This window comes from Staurois parvus, unplaced genomic scaffold (genome assembly GCF_062004578.1).
Source record: "Staurois parvus isolate SC_StPar_1 unplaced genomic scaffold, SC_StPar_1.0 ptg000699l, whole genome shotgun sequence".
Taxonomy (NCBI): domain Eukaryota; kingdom Metazoa; phylum Chordata; class Amphibia; order Anura; family Ranidae; genus Staurois; species Staurois parvus.
The window spans coordinates 381,704-401,657 of record NW_028318495.1 but is presented as its reverse complement, the minus strand read 5'-3'; the positions used below and the strand labels follow the sequence as shown (position 1 = coordinate 401,657).

The 19,954-nt window shown below is 48.1% G+C and overlaps 1 protein-coding gene across 2 annotated transcripts in view; it reads right to left on the bottom strand.

The window, feature by feature from the left end:
- Positions 1-4,182: 4,182 nt before the first annotated feature.
- EYA2 (EYA transcriptional coactivator and phosphatase 2) overlaps positions 4,183-19,954 on the bottom strand; it is a 197,234-nt gene continuing 181,462 nt past the window's right edge. For both annotated transcript variants that reach the window (XM_089653108.1, XM_089653109.1), the window contains exons 12-17: positions 17,915-17,973; positions 15,504-15,664; positions 11,469-11,583; positions 9,378-9,499; positions 7,344-7,444; positions 4,183-4,866 (exon numbers count right to left, since the gene is read on the bottom strand). In XM_089653108.1, coding sequence (XP_089509234.1) covers positions 4,786-4,866; positions 7,344-7,444; positions 9,378-9,499; positions 11,469-11,583; positions 15,504-15,664; positions 17,915-17,973 — 639 coding nt within the window. In that variant the 3' untranslated portion in view covers positions 4,183-4,785. The remainder of the gene's footprint in view (positions 4,867-7,343; positions 7,445-9,377; positions 9,500-11,468; positions 11,584-15,503; positions 15,665-17,914; positions 17,974-19,954) is intronic.

The window sequence follows — 19,954 nt, the reverse complement described above, 5'->3', positions numbered from 1 at the left end:
CAGACCTGGATCCTGGGATATGAGAGGTGAAGCAGTCTGCTCTGGGATTTGATCTCAGATCGGTTTTTTAGTTGTTTGACCAGACAGAGGTCTTATCCAGTTTGCTGCCACCTCTCACTCCCAAGGCTTTTCTTTCTCTTACTTCAGAAGTTTTTTTATTTTGACCATTTTATTAGAGTATTTTTCATCTATTTTGACCGGTGGGACTTAGAATATTTTTCTTTATTTTGGCCAGTGCCCAATACATAGGAATTATGAGCCAGAAAAATAAATTCAGGAGATCCCTCTGCCTGATGGCTTGGGTAGCTGGAGTGTATATATATATTCTGTGAAAAGTGTTGGAGATCTGTGATCGAATCCCAACGTTGGAAGTTATTTATTGTCTCTTGTATTGCACCGAGCGGTTGATGTCCATCTGAATCAAGCCCCTTCTCCAGCCTGATAGGTGGCTCTGAGGGTTAGTAGCAAGCCAGTGGCCCAGCAGATATTTTGGAGCTGCAGGTTCAAGCCTTGGTTAATCTTTAGTTATTTGCAGCAGGTTAGTACCTGAGGTATGAGAATGAACACCTTGGCATCTGAGTGCAGGTGTGGCTCAGAGAGTAAGGACTCAGCCTGGTCTGTGGGAGACATGAGTTCAAATCCCTATGATGGTGGATGTCCCAGGTGCTGTGCAATGCCTGAACCCCCTGTTGGTGGAACAGGGTAGTGTGGAATGTTTCAGACTCACTACCTTGTCCTTGCCCCTAGGGGGTTCAGGTACTGTGCGTGTGATAAAAACCTAAGTCACTGCTTTTTGAATGGGCTATCCTGGTAAGACAGCCCATTGTATTTATATATGTTGCAGTGATGTCACAGACCATGGACCGAAGAGGGGGGGGTGTCCACAACCTAATGTGATGCCCACACATGTTACAGGCCTGTGGGGGCCTGGGACTGGAGCAGACTGGTGTTGTCCATGGCCTCCAAGCTTTCACACAGTGATTTGAACACGGGGTCTACGAGGCTTCCTTTAGTGCTCTGTGTGAATTATTGCCGCCCAATTCACTCAGATTCCAGATGGGGGGTCCGCGCCCTTCCATCACCATCCATATCCTCTGAGTTATTTCCGCCCTCTCAGGGATTCCAGCTTGGTTGTTGCACCCTTGGTCACATTCTCATTCTCTGAGACCTTCAATGTTTGCCCAATCCACTCAGAGATTCGAACTCGGGTCTACCGCACCCTGGTCACTGTTCTTATCCACTGAGCTATTCACTTCTGCTCAACAACCTATAGGTCTGTTCTCCTATTTCAGGATGACGACGACATGCTTTAAAAAAAAACCTAAAGGCTGGAACCTGCTAGGAGCTGGCCAACCTGTTGTGGTTCACCAATTTGTTACTCAGCATGCCGCCTGTAATGTTCTGGAGATCTGGGTTTGAATCCCAGTGTTGGTTCTGTTGTATTTCCATGATCTTGGGCAACCTTGGTGACAAATGACAACCCCAATCTTTTGTGACTTTGTTGCAGCTCATGGTTCTGGTAATAGCAATGGGAACATTTACTGAAGGTGGGGTGTGGCACAGCCAATAATGTGTGCACAAAAGTTCCTATTGAAGGTTTAAAGTGCAGGCAGGGACATCCGACTTGGTGACCCTCATCTTAGAAGATGCTTAGCCTTGTCCAGCAATGTCCCCTCTCCATGACCTCCCTGCTAAAATAATCGCCACCTCCTGATCCAGCGAACAAGAGCTATGAGCAGCTGACCAACATTCTTGTAGGAGAAGAAACAAAACAACACACCGTGAAAGCTACAGAATAAAACCTACGATACTCAGTCCTCTGCACCCCACTACATCAAATCCTCTGCAAACCATTTTAGCCAAGCCATATGAACCCCGTAATACCCAATTATCTGCACCCCATTATGTCCAATCCTTTTGTACCCAGTTTTACTAAGTCCTTTGAACTACATTATATTGGTTCCTCTGCCACACTCTATGCCCAGTCTTCTGCACCCCATTATAACCAGTCCTCTACACCCCACTATAGCCAGTCCTCTGCACTCCATTATTTCTGGTGCTTTGCACCCCACTATATCCAGACCTCTGCTACACAAGCACATTATACCAAGCTCTCTGCATCACAATATACTCAGTCCTCTGCTCCTCGTTATATTCAGTACCCCACTATACCCATTCCTCTGCACCCCATTATACCCTGTCATCCATGCCGCATCATAACCAGTCATCTGCATCCCATTATACGTAATCCTCTCCAACACATTATAACAAGCACTCTGCATCACATTGTACCCACTTCTCTGTACCCCACTATACCCAATCATCTGCATCCCATTATACCCAGCCCTCTGCACCCCATTATACCCAGCCCTCTGCACCCCACTAAAACCAGTCCTCTGCTGCTCATTATACTAAGTCTTCTGCATCCGATCAAACATAATCCACTCCAACACATTATACCAAACACTCTGCATCACATTATACCCAATCCTCTGCACCCCACTAGAGGCAGACCTCTCCAACGCATTATACCCAATCCTCTGCACCCCACTAGAGGCAGACCTCTCCAACACATTATACCCAATCCTCTGCACCCCACTAGAGGCAGACCTCTCCAGCACATTATACCAAGTCCTCTGCACCCCACTAGAGGCAGACCTCTCCAGCACATTATACCCAATCCTCTGCACCCCACTAGAGGCAGACCTCTCCAACACATTATACCAAGTCCTCTGCTCCCTGGTATATCCAGTCCTCTGTACCCCACTATACCCACTCCTTTGCATCCAATTATACCAAGCCCTTTGCACCCCATTATACCCAGTCCTCTGTACCCCACTATACCCATTCTTCTGCCTCCCATTATACTCAGTCATCTGCTCCCTATTATACCCAGTTCTCTGTACCCCCACTATACCACTCCTCTGCCTCCTATTATACCCAGTCCTCTGCACCCCATAACACCAATTCCTTTGATACCTATTATACCCAGTATCCTGCGTCCCATTTTACCCAGTCTTCTGCACCACCATTATACCTAATCCTCTACACCCCATTATAACCAGTCCTCTGCACCCTATTATACCTTACACCCAGTCTTCTGTGCCCCATTATATCCAGTCCTCTGCATCCCATTAGAGTGAACCCTCTGTACCACCATTATACTTAGTCCTGTGCTCCCCATTATACTCAGGCCTATACACCCCATTATACCTAGTCCTGTGCTCCCCACTATACTCAGGCCTATACACCCCATTATTCCTAGTCCTGTGCTCCCCACTATACTCAGGCCTATACACCCCATTATACCTAGTCCTGTGCTCCCCACTATACTCAGGCCTATACACCACATTATACCTAGTCCTGTGCTCCCCACTATACTCAGCTCTATACACCCCATTATACCTAGTCCTGTGCTCCCCACTATACTCAGCTCTATACACCCCATTATACCTAGTCCTGTGCTCCCCACTATACTCAGGCCTATACACCCCATTATACCTAGTCCTGTGCTCCCCACTATACTCAGGCCTATACACCCCATTATACCTAGTCCTGTGCTCCCCACTATACTCAGGCCTATACACCCCATTATTCCTAGTCCTGTGCTCCCCACTATACTCAGGCCTATACACCCCATTATACCTAGTCCTGTGCTCCCCACTATACTCAGGCCTATACACCACATTATACCTAGTCCTGTGCTCCCCACTATACTCAGCTCTATACACCCCATTATACCTAGTCCTGTGCTCCCCACTATACTCAGCTCTATACACCCCATTATACCTAGTCCTGTGCTCCGCACTATACTCAGCTCTATACACCCCATTATACCTAGTCCTGTGCTCCCCACTATACTCAGGCCTATACACCCCATTATACCTAGTCCTGTGCTCCCCACTATACTCAGGCCTATACACCACATTATACCTAGTCCTGTGCTCCCCACTATACTCAGCTCTATACACCTCATTATACCTAGTCCTGTGCTCCCCACTATACTCAGCTCTATACACCCCATTATACCTAGTCCTGTGCTCCCCACTATACTCAGCTCTATACACCTCATTATACCTAGTCCTCTACATCCCATTAATAACCAGTTCTCTACTCCTCTTTACCATCTTTTCCCCCATCTGGAATCCCTTTCTACCCAGAGAAGTATAACAACACAAAGTATTTTATGTTCCCCAAAATGTAAACGTAGTTTTATTTAATGCCGGACCACATACAGCTTTTATATATAAAAATCAGAGATGGTGGCGTAAGGCACAGCGCAGACACATGCGGAGTCCACATCCCATCTATACAATAGAATTAACTAATGTACACAACGCGGCAAATCTCACAATCGCCACGAAGAAGAGATTTATTAAATAAGATCCATGTACACCCTCCCCGCCCCTCAGACAGGTAAAAGGAGCGAAGTGAAAAAAAAAACAAAAACGAGACAAGTCCATAAATTAGACAAAAATACAAAAAAAAAAAAATCTGTTAGACTCAGACAGTTCAGTCCAGATTTGAGTGGTGGAGCGGCCTGGAGTACGTCTGGCCAATCATAATTAGTCTTTGTGCTTCTACACAGTCCCTGTGACAGACTCGAGTCCAGGCTTCACTATAAACATCTTATTAAATAACAGACGGTGAGATCCAGGAAGCGGGCTCCGCCTGGGCGGGGCTGTCAGTCCATTGGATGCCGATGTATTGTACAGGGTGGTCTCTTGTCTGGGCCCGGATTTCCTGGATGAGCCAAGGTCAGCTGACGTCGGTGAGCACCCGGCGCTACAAGTACTCCAGCTCGAGGGCGTGCCTTAAGGCCTCCAAGTCAGCATGGCAAGAGATCCGCCAGAACGGCATGTTGTGCTGCGGCAGAAATGAGAATCGCGGGTCACAGAGAATTCAGAGAACAATTAATCGCATCAAAAGTGTCCTCACCCAGACCTGAACTGAAGAAAAAGAGAGGGGGCGTGTTTGTGAATTAGAAAGGGGGAGGTGTCTGAATAGGTATGTTACTGAGTGCTGATACATGAGAGCACTGGGTCTAACTCTGCAACCTATTGGACTGCACAGAAACCAACATAAAGATGAGAGGGGCGCTAAAAGCTCCAATGCTCTCAATACGGTGATTCACACACACTGATGGGTGCAGCTCCAAAGGGGCCCCTCCCACCTGAATAGATAGACAACAAGCAGAAGATAGGAGTGCACACTGATGCTGCCTGATTCTAAGATCTCAAAACAGGATTCAGATTTTCCTCCTCCCAGACCACACCCTCTAACTCATTTCTTCCACTCTTGGACTTACAAGTAGATATGCCTATAAGTGGGTGAAACGCGTTGGAGGGGAGTGGTCTGGGAGGAGGAAAAGCTGACGTCTTAGAATCAGACAGCTTTGGTGGGTGATATGACTAAGTAGATATGACTAAACCTAGGAGTGGGTGAAACGCGTTAAGGGGGAGAGGTCTGGGAGGAGGAAAAGCTGAAGTCTTAGAATCTGGCAGCTTTGGTGGGTGATATGACTAAGTAGATATGACTAAACCTAGGAGTGGGTGAAACGCGTTAAGGGGGAGTGGTCTGGGAGGAGGAAAAGCTGAAGTCTTAGAATCTGGCAGCTTTGGTGGGTGATATGACTAAGCCTAGGAGTGGGTGAACATGTTAAGTGGGAGTGGTCTGGGAGGAGAAAAAGCTGAAGTCTTAGACATATCACCTACCAAAGCTGCCAGATTCTAAGACTTCAGCTTTTCCTCCTCCCAGACCACTCCCCCTTAACGCGTTTCACCCACTCCTAGGCTTAGTCACATCACCCACCAAAGCTGCCAGATTCTAAGCCTAGGAGTGGGTGAAACGCGTTAATGGGGAGTGGTCTGGGAGGAGGAAAAGCGGAAATCTTGGAATCTGGCAGCTTTGGTGGGTGATATGACTAAGTCTAGGTGTGGGTGAAACGCGTTAGATGGGAGTGGTCTGGGAGGAGGAAAAGCGGAAATCTTGGAATCTGGCAGCTTTGGTGGGTGATATGACTAGGTCTAGGTGTGGGTGAAACGCGTTAGAGGGGAGTGGTCTGGGAGGAGGAAAATCGGAAGTCTTAGAATCTGGCAGCTTTGGGGTTTGCTCCTATCTTCTTCTTGTCTATTGGACTGCACAGTCACCCCATATAACCTCTGTAGCAGGAAGTTGTGCATCATGTGACTTCACGTGTGAATCCAATATGTCTATTTACCGATTCACTAAAAATCAGACGATTATTTATCTTGGGTGAATCAGCCAACACGATCCAGTTCCTAATAAGAGAGTAAATCCATGGCCAACCCCATTTTTTTTTTTTTTAAAGTTCTGGATTGAGAGGGTGATGGGTTATCCCCTTTGCCATGGGGAGATCTCCATTCACTTCCTGCACAGCAGACCCAACAGGAAGTGAAAGGAGTCCCCAAAAGAAAAAGCTCTTCCCCCCCATAGGAAGATTTATCCCATGGGGCTACCCCATCACTTCCTGTCTGTGTGACACCAAAATAAAGAGGGTAATTATAGGAAGCGGGGACACAGACAGCAACACAAACCTGACCAGCACAGAAGAAGACCTTCACAAGTCATCCACAGCAGACCATTGTGATGACAGATTGGCTGTTCAGGTCATCCCCCAGGCGCCATACTTGGCCCTTGTTTCTGTTTTCAGGATAAATGAATTTCTCAACTTCACTTTTTTTTTTTTTATTTAATGTGAAAAACAGACCACCTGACAGGCCTGGGAGGGGGGGGGGGGTATTATGAGGAGACCTGCTAATAGCTGTATACAGACATCTTTATCCCAATGTTCTCACTCAGAGCCCGGTGTTATAATACACAGTGCAGGGACCCGAGTGGCCCCCATCAGGGGGAACCTGTCATGATGGCACGGCAGTGGCAGTCCCTGCCCGTCTCCTGGAAGTGGTGACTGTTGCAGGGCAGCTACACCACCCTGCCCGGGATCCAGCACACAACCAGGAGCCAGACAGGGCTGTAAAAGCCGAGAAGACAGGTTCTCCTTGATAGTGCAGAGCTTCTGTACATAGGGAGCGATAAAAAGTCAGCAGACACTCGGTTTTCATCAGCTGCGGGAAGTGGCGGGGATGTCTGCACAACACTTGGCGGGTTTAATAACCGCTCGTGTCGGTGGAAGCAGAGGAAAGGCTGCTGGTAGGAAGCAGACGCTGTCAGGGGACACCCCGAGTAATGGAGGGGATTTTCTGGAGGAAATTGCTCGGGATGCTTTTTTTTTTTTTTTTTCCTTTACAATCAATCGTGTTTTTATATCAGAGGTCATATTGGAAAGTTTATTGTTGTGGGGGGGAGGGGGTGATATTTACCTTTTTTGCTGCCTGTTCCTCTTCTACGCCATCTCCGATTACAACGTAAACTGCTTTTCTTCCAAACCTTTGCATTATTCTCTCGAAGCAGCACTCCTTCCCTGCAAACAGAGACACGAGTCAGAGCACGTGATAACCTGAGGTTTCATCAACAAAGACAGCGGCCCCAATCCAGAAGCAGTGGGAGGGACTAGGTGTGACCAGGGGCTGACAATGCTGATGGCCACGCCCCAGCCACATATTCTCCCCCCACTGTTTTACAAGCAGGCACAGCCTACAGGAGGGTGACAACTGTGGGGCTGACAATGCTGATGGCCACGCCCCCGTCCCCATCTTCTCCTCCCACTGTATTACAAGCAGGCACAGCCTACAGGAGGGTGACAACTGTGGGGCTGACAATGCTGATGGCAAGCCCCAGCCACATATTCTCCCCCCCACTGTTTTACAAGCAGGCACAGCTTACAGGAGGGTGACAACTGTGGGGCTGACAATGCTGATGGCCACGCCCCCGTCCCCATCTTTTCCTCCCACTGTATTACAAGCAGGCACAGCCTATAGGAGTGTGACAACTGTGCTGTGAATTCAGGAGCGGTGCAGCATTGTTGTCCCTTCGTCACAGAAAGCTACAATGGTGGACTTCACACAATGAGCATATGTGGGACTTTGCAGGGGGCTCTTGGAGAAAACCGGGAAGGGCAGATACATTTATAATTAAGTGCTGCAACAGAGCTGAAAAAACAGCCACATCTGCTCATCACGTGTCCCCACCCAAACCTGAATTGTAAAGCAAAGAGGGAATGAGTCTGAAAATACAGAAGGGGGAGGTGTCTAAGTTACTGAGTGCTGATAACTGAGAGCACTAAGTGTAACTTTGGAACCCATTGCACTGCACAGTCATATTTAGACACCCTGCGTGACGTTGAGAGCTTTTGAGCCTCAAAATAACCATGAAGAGTTAAGCTAAGTAACGTCACCGGTGTGTGGCCTAATGATGTCACCTGTGTGTAACTTAGTGACATCATCAGTGTGTGGCCTAGTGGCGTCATCAGTGTGTGGTCTAATGACGTCATCAGTGTGTGGCCTAGTGGCATCATCAGTGTGTGGTCTAATGACGTCATCAGTGTGTGGCCTAGTGGCATCATCAGTGTGTGGCCTAGTGGCATCATCAGTGTGTGGCCTAGTGACGTCATCAGTGTGTAATCTAGTGACGTCATCAGTGTGTGGCCTAATGACATCATCAATGTGTGGCCTAGGGAAGTCATCAGTGTGTAATCTAGTGACATCATCAGTGTGTGGGCTAGTGACGTCATCAGTGTGTAATCTAGTGATGTCATCAGTGTGTGGCTTAATGACGTCATTAGTGTGTGGCCAAGTGATGTCATCAGTGACGTCATTAGTTTATCAGAAACCAACTAATAAAAATGATTATTTCATAGATGTGTATTAGGAACAATGTATAATAGAAGAAAAAAAAGCAGATCAACTTTCCAGCACCTAAATTAATTGAAAGCTCGATAAACCAAATAAATGGAGGGGCCGTGGTTTATGATTCCTATTAAATTTGATCATTTTAGTTGAATTGGATGATAAGTGGAATGATCATATAGATACCTAAACACGCTGACTGTGTCAGTTCAACACAACCACCAATGGGATGACAGCTCTCATTTTTCTGGCTCAGGTTAGATAATAAAATCTGATTACTTTGGGGTCTATTTCTAGAAAGGAATTTTGCAGCGTGAATGACTTGAATGATTTTCCAAACTGAGATTATTACAAATTGAAAATTGTAACTTTTCAAGGCAACTTTCCTGGAGGTTTCAGCTGCGAAGGTTGGACAGTATACAGATCCCCATTGCCTTAGAACAGCCCTCTAAGCCTCATTACCAGGACTTTCCAGAAGGTTCCGGAGATTTTCAGGGACAACAATGAGCACTCATTCGTGTCTCACTTATTATAACCACACTTCACTTTATGCACAAGGCCTACACCCTCCCGTCACCTTCCAATCTGATTGTCGGAGACGCCACTTACCTGTCTTGGTGGCGCTATAAATATTTTCTATGGGGAAGACGGTCCCCAAGCCGTACAGCAGGACTTTGGCGATGGCCGGCACAAGCTGGGTCGTTGTGACCAACACGTTCACACAGTTTGGTCTGCAAAAAAATAATAAAAAATTAAAAAGGCCACAATGTACACATTTATAGTTCCAGAATATACCTCGGGTCATGTATAGCTGGGCGTTGTTTTGCTGCACTTATAGCCTGTGTCAATCACAGGTCACATGATTCCCATTTACTCCCATAGTACCATGTGGATGACCGTTCCTGAGGCCTTGTTTGTACCTTGGACACAGCCAGTCCTGTTAGGATGTGTTTGCATTGAAGGTAAAGAAGATCAAATAAAGTCTTTTCCTTACATCCCAGGGATGTGTGTAGTGTTGTGTCTGAGTGCAATAGGTGGTATTTGGTAACAATACTCATGCAAGCGACCCTTAAATCCTCCCTCCGGCCTTCCCCTCCAGTCTTGCACAGGTGTACCGTCTCCTCCCATTCAGTCTTGCACAGGTGTACCGGCTCCTCCCCTCCAGTCTTGCACAGGTGTACCGTCTCCTCCCATTCAGTCTTGCACAGGTGTACCGGCTCCTCCTCTCCAGTCTTGCACAGGTGTACCGGCTCCTCCCCTCCAGTCTTGCACAGGCGTACCGGCTCCTCCCCTCCAGTCTTGCACAGGTGTACCGGCTCCTCCCCTCCAGTCTTGCACAGGCGTACCGGCTCCTCCTCTTCAGTCTTGCACAGGCGTACCGGCTCCTCCCCTCCAGTCTTGCACAGGCGTACCGGCTCCTCCTCTTCAGTCTTGCACAGGTGTACCGGCTCCTCCCCTCCTGTCTTGCACAGGTGTACTGGCCCCTCCCCTTCAGTCTTGCACAGGCGTACCGGCTCCTCCTCTTCAGTCTTGCACAGGCGTACCGGCTCCTCCCCTCCTGTCTTGCACAGGTGTACTGGCCCCTCCCCTTCAGTCTTGCACAGGTGTACCGGCTCCTGCCATTCAGCCTTACACAGGTGTACCAGCTCCTCCCCTTCAGTCTTGCACATGTGTACTGGCCCTTCCCCTTCAGTCTTGCACAGGTGTACCGGCTCCTCCCCTCCAGTCTTGCACAGGTGTACCGGCTCCTCCCATTCAGTCTTGTACAGGTGTACCGGCTCCTCCCCTTCAGTCTTGCACAGGTTTAGCGGCTCCTCCCCTTCAGTCTTGCACAGGTGTAGCGGCTCCTCCCCTTCAGTCTAGCACAGGTGTACTGATTCCTCCTCTGGACTGAAATAGCTTCACTGCACACTGGGAGCTTCTCACAATGTGCATTAGAGTCTGCAAGAAGTCAGAGAGAGCTCCGCCTCATTTCCTGGCTGGAGGACATCCAGCATCTTGTAGCTGAATGTCCCTGGCCCGCCCCATTCATTCCCTGCATTTCAGTTCTTTCACTCATGTGGGCATTACCTGAAGTGGTCAAATAGAACGCTCACTCCTCCAGACTGACACTCACTGTTCAAGGCATATTGATATTTGCATAACTCCTCCCAAGAGCCAGCCCACTACTTGCATCAGGACTGAGGACCCTTGAAAGGAGTACTGAGGCAGGGTGCTGTGATGTTTTCATGAATGTATGTACGGCACCCTGCTGGCCCCTCCTACCAGCCATGATCTACCTGCATTCCATAGAGAATGATAGTGATGACATCGTTGGGTCTAAATTAATGTATGTAAAAAAAAAAACCCAGAAATGTTGTATTTAATAATTATATCAGTATGTTGATGGGAGGTGGGGGAAGGAAAGAACCAGAGAACACAAAATATATTCACAATAATAACTACGTATTCAACTTATAGGGAGACATAAAAAACAAAGGCTGCATAGTGATGGGAGGGGGAGACTTTCAGTAGCACACAGATGACTTCCTGTCCAGTAATCTTATAAGAGAGCATTGTCTACTGCCAGTTTTCAGCCATAACCTAAAATGGCAGTTGCCATAAAGAACAGATGTTGTACGGTCTGAGGACCTCGATAGCCAGCTGTGACATTATAAGGTGTGTGAGTGACGCACAATCATGTCTCTGGCCATGCCTCACCTGGAATGGATGAGATTCAGGGCTTTCAATGCATGCGTCAGCCATAGGTCTGTCAGGGCCTCCATCTCTGCCCGCAGCTGGAGCCACGTCTCCCTCTTGGGGGCACCTATTAGACCTAGAGAAGCAGAATCCTCAGTCAGTACGGTGGGCCAAATGAAACTCAACAAAGGGGTCTTTATTCCAGTTGTTGTTATTACATCGTACAATATCAGCACAATGATACAAAAGAGTAAAATGAATGACAGTAAGCACATACCAACACCCAACTACAAACTTACAAGTCCTCATCTGAGCCCAGTCATGGAACCAACCACTCCCCTCCATTTCATGTTGTGATTTACATCCATCAGTCCGGCTTCTGAATCTGCCCGGCAATATCGCTGGTGCCAGGCAGGTCTCCTGCACACTGTCAGTGTATCTGCTTGCTCATACATCCCATATGTGCAAGCCGATACTTACTGACAGGAAGACTGACTACCACAGCGCTCACAGCGGCGTGGTAGTTCATTGAGGACTACATACCGACAGCTGCTAAGGCACTTGGGACTTGTAGTCCATTCATTCACAGAACACTGTAAATGAATGATGCAGCTGTGTGGGCGGAGCCCCACACGGCCGTGCTCTTGTACGGGGAACGTCTCCCAATACTGCTGTCACAGGGAGGGAGGGGCATCAGTCAGCGGCTGCAGGATTAGAAACATGTTACATGTTCCACCCTAAAAATGGGTGGAACATGTAACATGTTCCCAAAGATGAACTTATCCTTTAATCAGGGCCAGTCAGTCCGCCCCTGCTAGCAATTAACTATATGCAATGTACACAAAAATGGGGAACACGGATAAACGGGAATACCTGAGGTGTAAGGAAGAGTCAGGAAGGGGAACCAAGACTGGGATCAGGAACAAGGGGAGCAGGTACAAGGCAGCAGAGTACATGGTACCAGTAAAAGGCAGGAATCAGGATCAACAACATTCAGTATCTGGCTAGCAGGGCAAAACACTGAAGCACAAGTGAATAGTAGAAGAGGAACTAAACACCCTCCCAGCAGCCAGCATCAGGTGGAGACTGGTTACTGGTATATGGTGGCTGCAGGGAGACACCGGCTGGTGGACACCAAAACTACAACCTTCTGCTTTGGGAACCACAGTACCACCAGCAGGTGATCCAGGTCCCGACAGTTAAATACTCTTAGGGGGGCTTTGCATTCCTGAAACGTGCTCTCTACTCTTAGGAATGTCCCTGTTTTTTTGTTTTTTTTTTTAATACAACCTTCCATTTTGGGAACCACAGAGCCACCAGCAGGTGATCCAGGTCCTGACAGATACTCTTAGGGGGGCTTTGGACCCGTGAAACGTGCTGTCTACTCTCAGGAATGTCCCTTTTTTTTCAAATACACCCTTTCGCTTTCGGAAACACAGAGCCACCAGCAGGTGATCCAGGTCCTGAAAGTTGGATACTCCTAGGGGGGCTTTGGACCTCTGAAATGTGCTGTCTACTCTTAGGATTGTCCCCATGTTTTTTTATTTTGGAACACACCCTTCCACTTTGGGAACCACAATGCTACCAGCAGGTGATCCAGGTCCTGACAGTTAGATACTCTTAGGGGGGCTTTGGACCCCTGAAATGTGCTGTCTACTCTCAGGATTGTTCCCCTGTCTTTTTTGGAATAAAATCTTATTTTTTGTGTTGTAGTTAGTGTCCTACTCCTGCATGTGACACTATAACCCAGTGGTGAAGATCTGCTGATCTTTGCGGTGTCCTTTTATAGAAGAGAAAATAAAAATTCACACAAACAAAACGCAGTAAATCAGATGATACGGTAATGATGCACAGCACACAATTCCGGCAGTGGCACCTACACCCCCTTCCTCCGCGCCCTGGAATACAATGGTGGAAAATATTTGAATATTTGCAGATGGCCGTTGTGTGTACGCACAGCCGCCTCTTCTAAAAAGCCTCGGCACAGTTTTTTCTGGCTCAGGAACCCCGAACGTAACTGTCCACAAGAGAGGAATGACATGGAACCTCGAAAGGTTCTCAGCGATGATACATGGAAGCAATTAAAAGTCGTAATTATGCCAGCCGTTATTTCTGGGGCTTTTAGAGCTCTGGCAGGAAAAAAATGCGTTTTTGGCAAACGGGATTAAACGCCATAAAAGTAAAGGCGATGGCTCGCTGGTATAAACAACGGACCTGTAAAGATGTCCCATGATAGGGATGTAATGGATGGGAAAATCCACTTTTATTCCTTGGGGAAGATGGAAGAAATGAGGATGGATTTCTACGGGATGATCTGCGCCAGAAGAAGAAAGTACGAGGGGAAGAACTAGGAAAACCGGAGGAAACAACTGCTAACCAGCAAGGCTTCGGCTTTCATTTTCAAGCATCAAAGATTAAATCTCAACTCCAGGAATTTAAAAAAAAAAAATTCTTTAAGTGCCAAACCTGATGGGGACATCTGATGTAAGGGGGCCCTCTGATGGTGATAATCCATGTAAGGGGGCCCTCTGATGGTGATAATCCATGTAAGGGGGCCCTCTGATGGTGATAATCCATGTAAGGGGGCACTCTGATGGGGCATCTGATGTGAGGGGGCACTCTGATGAGAATAATCCATGTAAGGGGGCACTCTGATGGTGATAATCCATGTAAGGGGGCACTCTGATGGGGCATCTGATGTAAGGGGGCACTCTGATGAGAATAATCCATGTAAGGGGGCACTCTGATGGGGCATCTGATGTAAGGGGGTACTCTGATGAGAATAATCCATGTAAGGGGGCACTCTGATGGTGATAATCCATGTAAGGGGGCACTCTGATGGGGCATCTGATGTAAGGGGGCACTCTGATGAGAATAATCCATGTAAGGGGGCACTCTGATGGGGCAGATGATGTAAGGGGGCACTCTGATGGTGCATCTGATGAAAGGGGGCACTCTGATGGGGCATCTGATGTAAGGGGGCACTCTTAGTGGGGACACCTGATGTAATGGAACACTCAGATGGGGCATCTGATGTAAGGGGGCACTCTGATGGGGCATCTGCTGTAAGGGGGCGCTCTGATGTAAGGGGACACAGGTTCTGTTTAATTATCCTAATCTAATAACTGCCTAATACATACCAGTGTATCCCAGGTTGTGACACTGTGACAGATTGTCAGCGACTTTTTTACTGCACCCCCCAGACCAGACAGGCTAGGTCCAGCTCAGTCAACACACAGCCTATTCACAGTCTACAGGCCTCAGTGCTTTTGTAGATGAGGAATTAATAAGTGGTGTGGGGGTGTAGAAGTTATCTACTTATTATTATACTATACAGATTAATCGTTACCGATTGCTACACCCCATTGCCACCTATGTATGTGTCGATTGATTACTAATAGTGCTTGACCAATCACAGGCAATGGCACAGTGCAAAAATCACTCGTGTGTATCCCTATTGTGACTGATGCACACATACCCTGTTACCTGATCATGTAAACCTCTGAGAGTCATCATGTTGTAAAGTGTCATCGTGTTGTAAAGTGTCATCGTGTTGTAAAGTGTCATCGTGTTGTAAAGTGTCATCATGTTGTAAAGTGCTGCGCACACTGTTGGGGCAATACATAAATCCTGTATGATAATAATAATTAGTATCCTTTTTATATATAAATAAGCCCCACTGCAGTTGAGTGCCTCACGGCTCCACAAGCTGCTTCCACTGTATGAGGCGCCGGATCAGTTTGCAGCTGAAGAATACCTGACAAGTAGAGAGGGGTGACCGCACCCCAAAAAGTTGAAAATTTATCAAATCCAATTCCCTTACCCGTTGATATGTGCAGTTGGATTTTATGGATTTACCATTTGGATCTTTCACTTTTTGGGGTGCGGTCACCCCTCTCTAGTATCCTTTTTTTTTACCACAAATGAATACAAAGTTGCGATGTTTCAGGAAGTCTTAGTGAAGAACACTCAACAGAAGCAGTGATACGTGGCAGCGGTGATACGTGGCAGTGGTGATACGTGGCAGAGGTGATACGTGGCAGCGGTGACACCTACCTCCTACGTTATTTTTGTAGGTGCCGTACAGTTCTTTCACTCTTCTGTAGCGAAACGCCAACTTCCTCATCCAGTCCACTCCCCCATGGACGCCGGACCCCAGGCAGAGATTGGCCCCGGCCGCCGAGCTGTGGAATCCATCACCAGAAAAGTTGTATGTGCTGCAAGGACATAAATGGGGGTCAGTCTGAGAGATGTTGTACCTCACATAGAACAAGAAAGAGGGGGCCACACAACCCCATTTTTAAAACTTTGCCTCCCCATTCAGTGAGGAAAAAACTTTTACAGCCTCTCTATATAAGATCGATCTCTCCCCAATTTCTGAACTGAGCTGGTCTAGGTCATTGGTCAGACTGCTGTTCTCAGTCCCCTTCCTTCACATCATAGTCCTCAGTCCCCTTCCTTCACATCATAGTCCTCAGTCCCCTCCCTTCACATAATAGTCCTCAGTCTCCTCCCTTCAAATCATAGTTCTCAGTCCCCTTCCTTCACATCATAGTCCTCAGTCCCCTCCCTTCACATAATAGTCCTCAGTCTCCTCCCTTCAAATCATAGTCCTCAGTCCCCTTCCTTCACATCATAGTCCTCAGTCCCCTTCCTTCACATCATAGTCCTCAGTCCCCTCCCTTCACATAATAGTCCTCAGTCCCCTTCCTTCACATCATAGTCCTCAGTCCCTTCCCTTTCATGACTGAGTCCTCAGTCCCCTCCCTTTCACATCATAGTCCTCAGTCCCCTCCCTTCACATCATAGTCCTCAGTCCCCTCCCTTTCGCATCATAGTCCTCAGTCCCCTTCCTTCACATCATAGTCCTCAGTCCCCTCCCTTCACATAATAGTCCTCAGTCCCCTCCCTTTCACATCATAGTCCTCAGTCCCCTCCCTTCACATAATAGTCCTCAGTCCCCTTCCTTCACATCATAGTCCTCAGTCCCCTCCCTTTCATGACTGAGTCCTCAGTCCCCTCCCTTTCACATCATAGTCCTCAGTCCCCTCCCTTCACATCATACTCCTCAGTCCCCTCCTTTTCGCATCATAGTCCTCAGTCCCCTTCCTTCACATCATAGTCCTCAGTCCCTTCCCTTTCATGACTGAGTCCTTACTCCCCTCCCTTTCACATCATAGTCCTCAGTCCCCTCCCTTCACATCATAGTCCTCAGTCCCCTCCCTTCACATCATAGTCCTCAGTCCCCTCCCTTCACATCATAGTCCTCAGTCCCCTCCCTTCACATCATAGTCCTCAGTCCCCTCCCTTCACATCATAGTCCTCAGTCCCCTCCCTTTCACATCATTATTATTATTATACATTATTTATATAGCACCAAAGGGTATGCTCAGCGCTGTACAGTAGCAAGGGGGACAGAACATGAGACAAGACAGTAACAATACAATACACGAGGTCCTTTCCTATCGCAAAGTCCTCAGTCCCCATCCTTCACATCAGAGTCTTCAGTCCCTTAGGACAGACATGAAAGAATGCTATCAATGGTATATCTGAGAAACCAAAAGGGAGCAAATAGGAGGCATTCAGTGCTGGGGCTTACATTGGAAAAACATAAAAATGAGAACTAATGGGACTCTGGGTTCCCTCTATAAGGAGATGGACCCCCAGCAGTCAGAGGGCCCCCAACAGTCAGAGGGCCCCCCGGTGGAAGACTCGCTTCATTATAGGGGAGATTTACTGTAACTGGAGCACTCAGGATCTGGTGCAGCTGTCCATGGCAGCCAATCAGCTTCTAACTTCAGCTTGTTCAGTTAAGCTTTTACAATAAATCCTGAAAGCTCATTGGCTCCCATGGAAAGCTGCTCCAGTTCTAGTAAATCTCTCCCAATGTCTTTCCCCTGAGCGGCGTTCCTCCTGCGAGGGTTCTACGTCTCCTCCTGCGAGGGTTCTACGTCTCATTCTCACTTTCCAGCACAGCCGGCACGTTATACTCAGGAGGACTTGCAGCATGTGAGAAAGTCATTATCTGCCGCGTGGAGTAAATATACGGATCAGCGCAGAGCCAACTGTGATGTCACTGCGTCAGATCATTAGGCGCTGGGGAAGAGTCTATGACATTATAACGGCACACGGTGCCAATAAAGCAATGTTGGACTGTGGCATCACATGGGGGGGGGGGGGGGGGGAGTTACACAGCATTGCCCTCCCCCCGCTGCACAACAAAGATCCACATACAGACGTTGGAAGGAAAAAGTCAGGAGATGGAAGTCAACAACCCATCGTGGATGTTTCTGGGAAAACTGAGATTTACAAAGAATGAGGGTGAGAATGTAACCATCCCACCAATCGTCACCAATAGAAGACATCCAACGTGACCACAAGTAGGCGCTACAGGTATGAGTAACTGGAAGGAATTGGATCAACCTGCCATCTATCTCTGTATGTAGGTCCATCGCAGACAATCTCACCTCAAGTCTTGCCCGTTGTCGTCCGAGGAGACGTCGTCTATGTGGATCTGGTCACACTCCTAAAAATAACAACAGAAAAAGGTCAATACGGTATTTGTGTCTTCCCGTGTAGAAACTCCTACTTCTCTGTACAGCACTGCGGTATATGTCAGAGCTATATCAATGTAGAATAATAATAGTGTGTGACTGTGGGGGAGGGGACATTAGAGTGTAAGCTCCTCTGGTACAGAGACTGATGTGACTGTGGGGGGAGGGGACATTAGAGTGTAAGCTCCTCTGGTACAGAGACTGATGTGACTGTGGAGGGGGGGCATTAGAGTGTCAGCTCCCCTGGTACAGAGACTGATGTGACTGTGGGGGAGGGGACATTAGCGTGTAAGCTCCTCTGGTACAGAGACTGATGTGACTGTGGGGGGGGGGGGGCATTAGAGTGTAAGCTCCTCTGGTACAGAGACTGATGTGACTGTGGGGGAGGGGGCATTAGAGTGTAAGCTCCTCTGGAACAGAGACTGATGTGACTGTAGGGGAGGGGACATTACAGTGTAAGTTCCTCTGGTGCAGAGCTGAAGTGACTGTAGGGGAGGGGACATTAGAGTGTAAGCTCCTCTGGTACAGAGACTGATGTGACTGTGGGGGGGGGGCATTAGAGTGTAAGCTCCTCTGGTACACAGACTGTATCATAATAGTGTGTGACTGTGGGGGAGGGGACATGAGAGTGTAAGCTCCTCTGGTACAGAGACTGATGTGACTGTGGGGGAGGGGACATTAGAGTGTAAGCTCCTCTGGTACAGAGACTGATGTGACTGTGGGGGGGGGACATTAGAGTGTAAGCTCCTCTGGTACAGAGACTGATGTGACTGTGGGGGAGGGGACATTAGAGTGTAAGCTCCTCTGGTACAGAGACTGATGTGACTGTGGGGGAGGGGACATTAGAGTGTAAGCTCCTTTGGTACAGAGACTGATGTGACTGTGGGGGGGGGGGGCATTAGAGTGTAAGCTCCTCTGATACAGAGACTGATGTGACTGTGGGGGAGGGGACATTAGAGTGTAAGTTCCCCTGGTGCAGAGCTGATGCGACTGTGGGGGAGGGGACATTAGCGTGTAAGCTCCTCTGGTACACAGACTGTATCATAATAGTGTGTGACTGTGGGGGGTACATTAGAGTGTAAGCTCCTCTGGTACAGAGACTGATGTGACTGGCTCAGTGATCTCTGTACAGCGCTGCGGTATATGTCAGAGCTATATCAATGTATTTGAATAATGAAGACTCCAAGCTGCTGACTTCTGATTGGTTGCTTTGGGTCACTGTACATGGCGTGTGTGGAGGGAGAGAAGGTGCGGTGAGCTGCGGTCCCCCTGGCTCCGGCTGTATTATGTAAGGTGGAAGGTATTTGTATGGACTCCAATCTGCTTTTCTCATTTACACTGGAACAGAACGCGGTATTGTGTGACATCCGTGGCTATCACATATCCGTCTTCTCAATAAGCTGCCACCCGTGCACAGACTCTACCTCATAGCCCACCGATGGGCACGGTCGTCTTTCCAAGGCAAACACAGTCCAGCCTCCACAGCGGCATGTCTGTCACTCATTGTCTATCGGCAAGGACTGTGTCTGGTGATCTCTGTACTGAGGAAGTAGAGTCTGACCTCCTGAAAATCAGGTGAGACCTCAGAAAGTATTGGTGTCAGACACAGCCAGGCAAGTAGCATTTTCAGAATGATCTCAGCAGTGGCAGCCTACATAGGTTTCTCAGCACAGACTTCCTTTGAATCTTCACTATAAATATGTCTGACAGGGAATGCTGGAACTTGTGGTGCTACCAGCTGGCTGGATCTGTCTCCTTCCCCCACAGTACAGTAAAAACCATTCACCAAAGACGCACGTTTCCCATCTCCTTCCATGAGGTCTGCAATGGCTCGCTATTTTCTAGTTTTTTGCCTTTATTGCCATGTAATCGAGCAGAATATGTGAATTCTGGAGCACGGCTCCTCCGGTCACACAGATTAAAGGGCCTTGATAGGGTACCAGAATAACCACT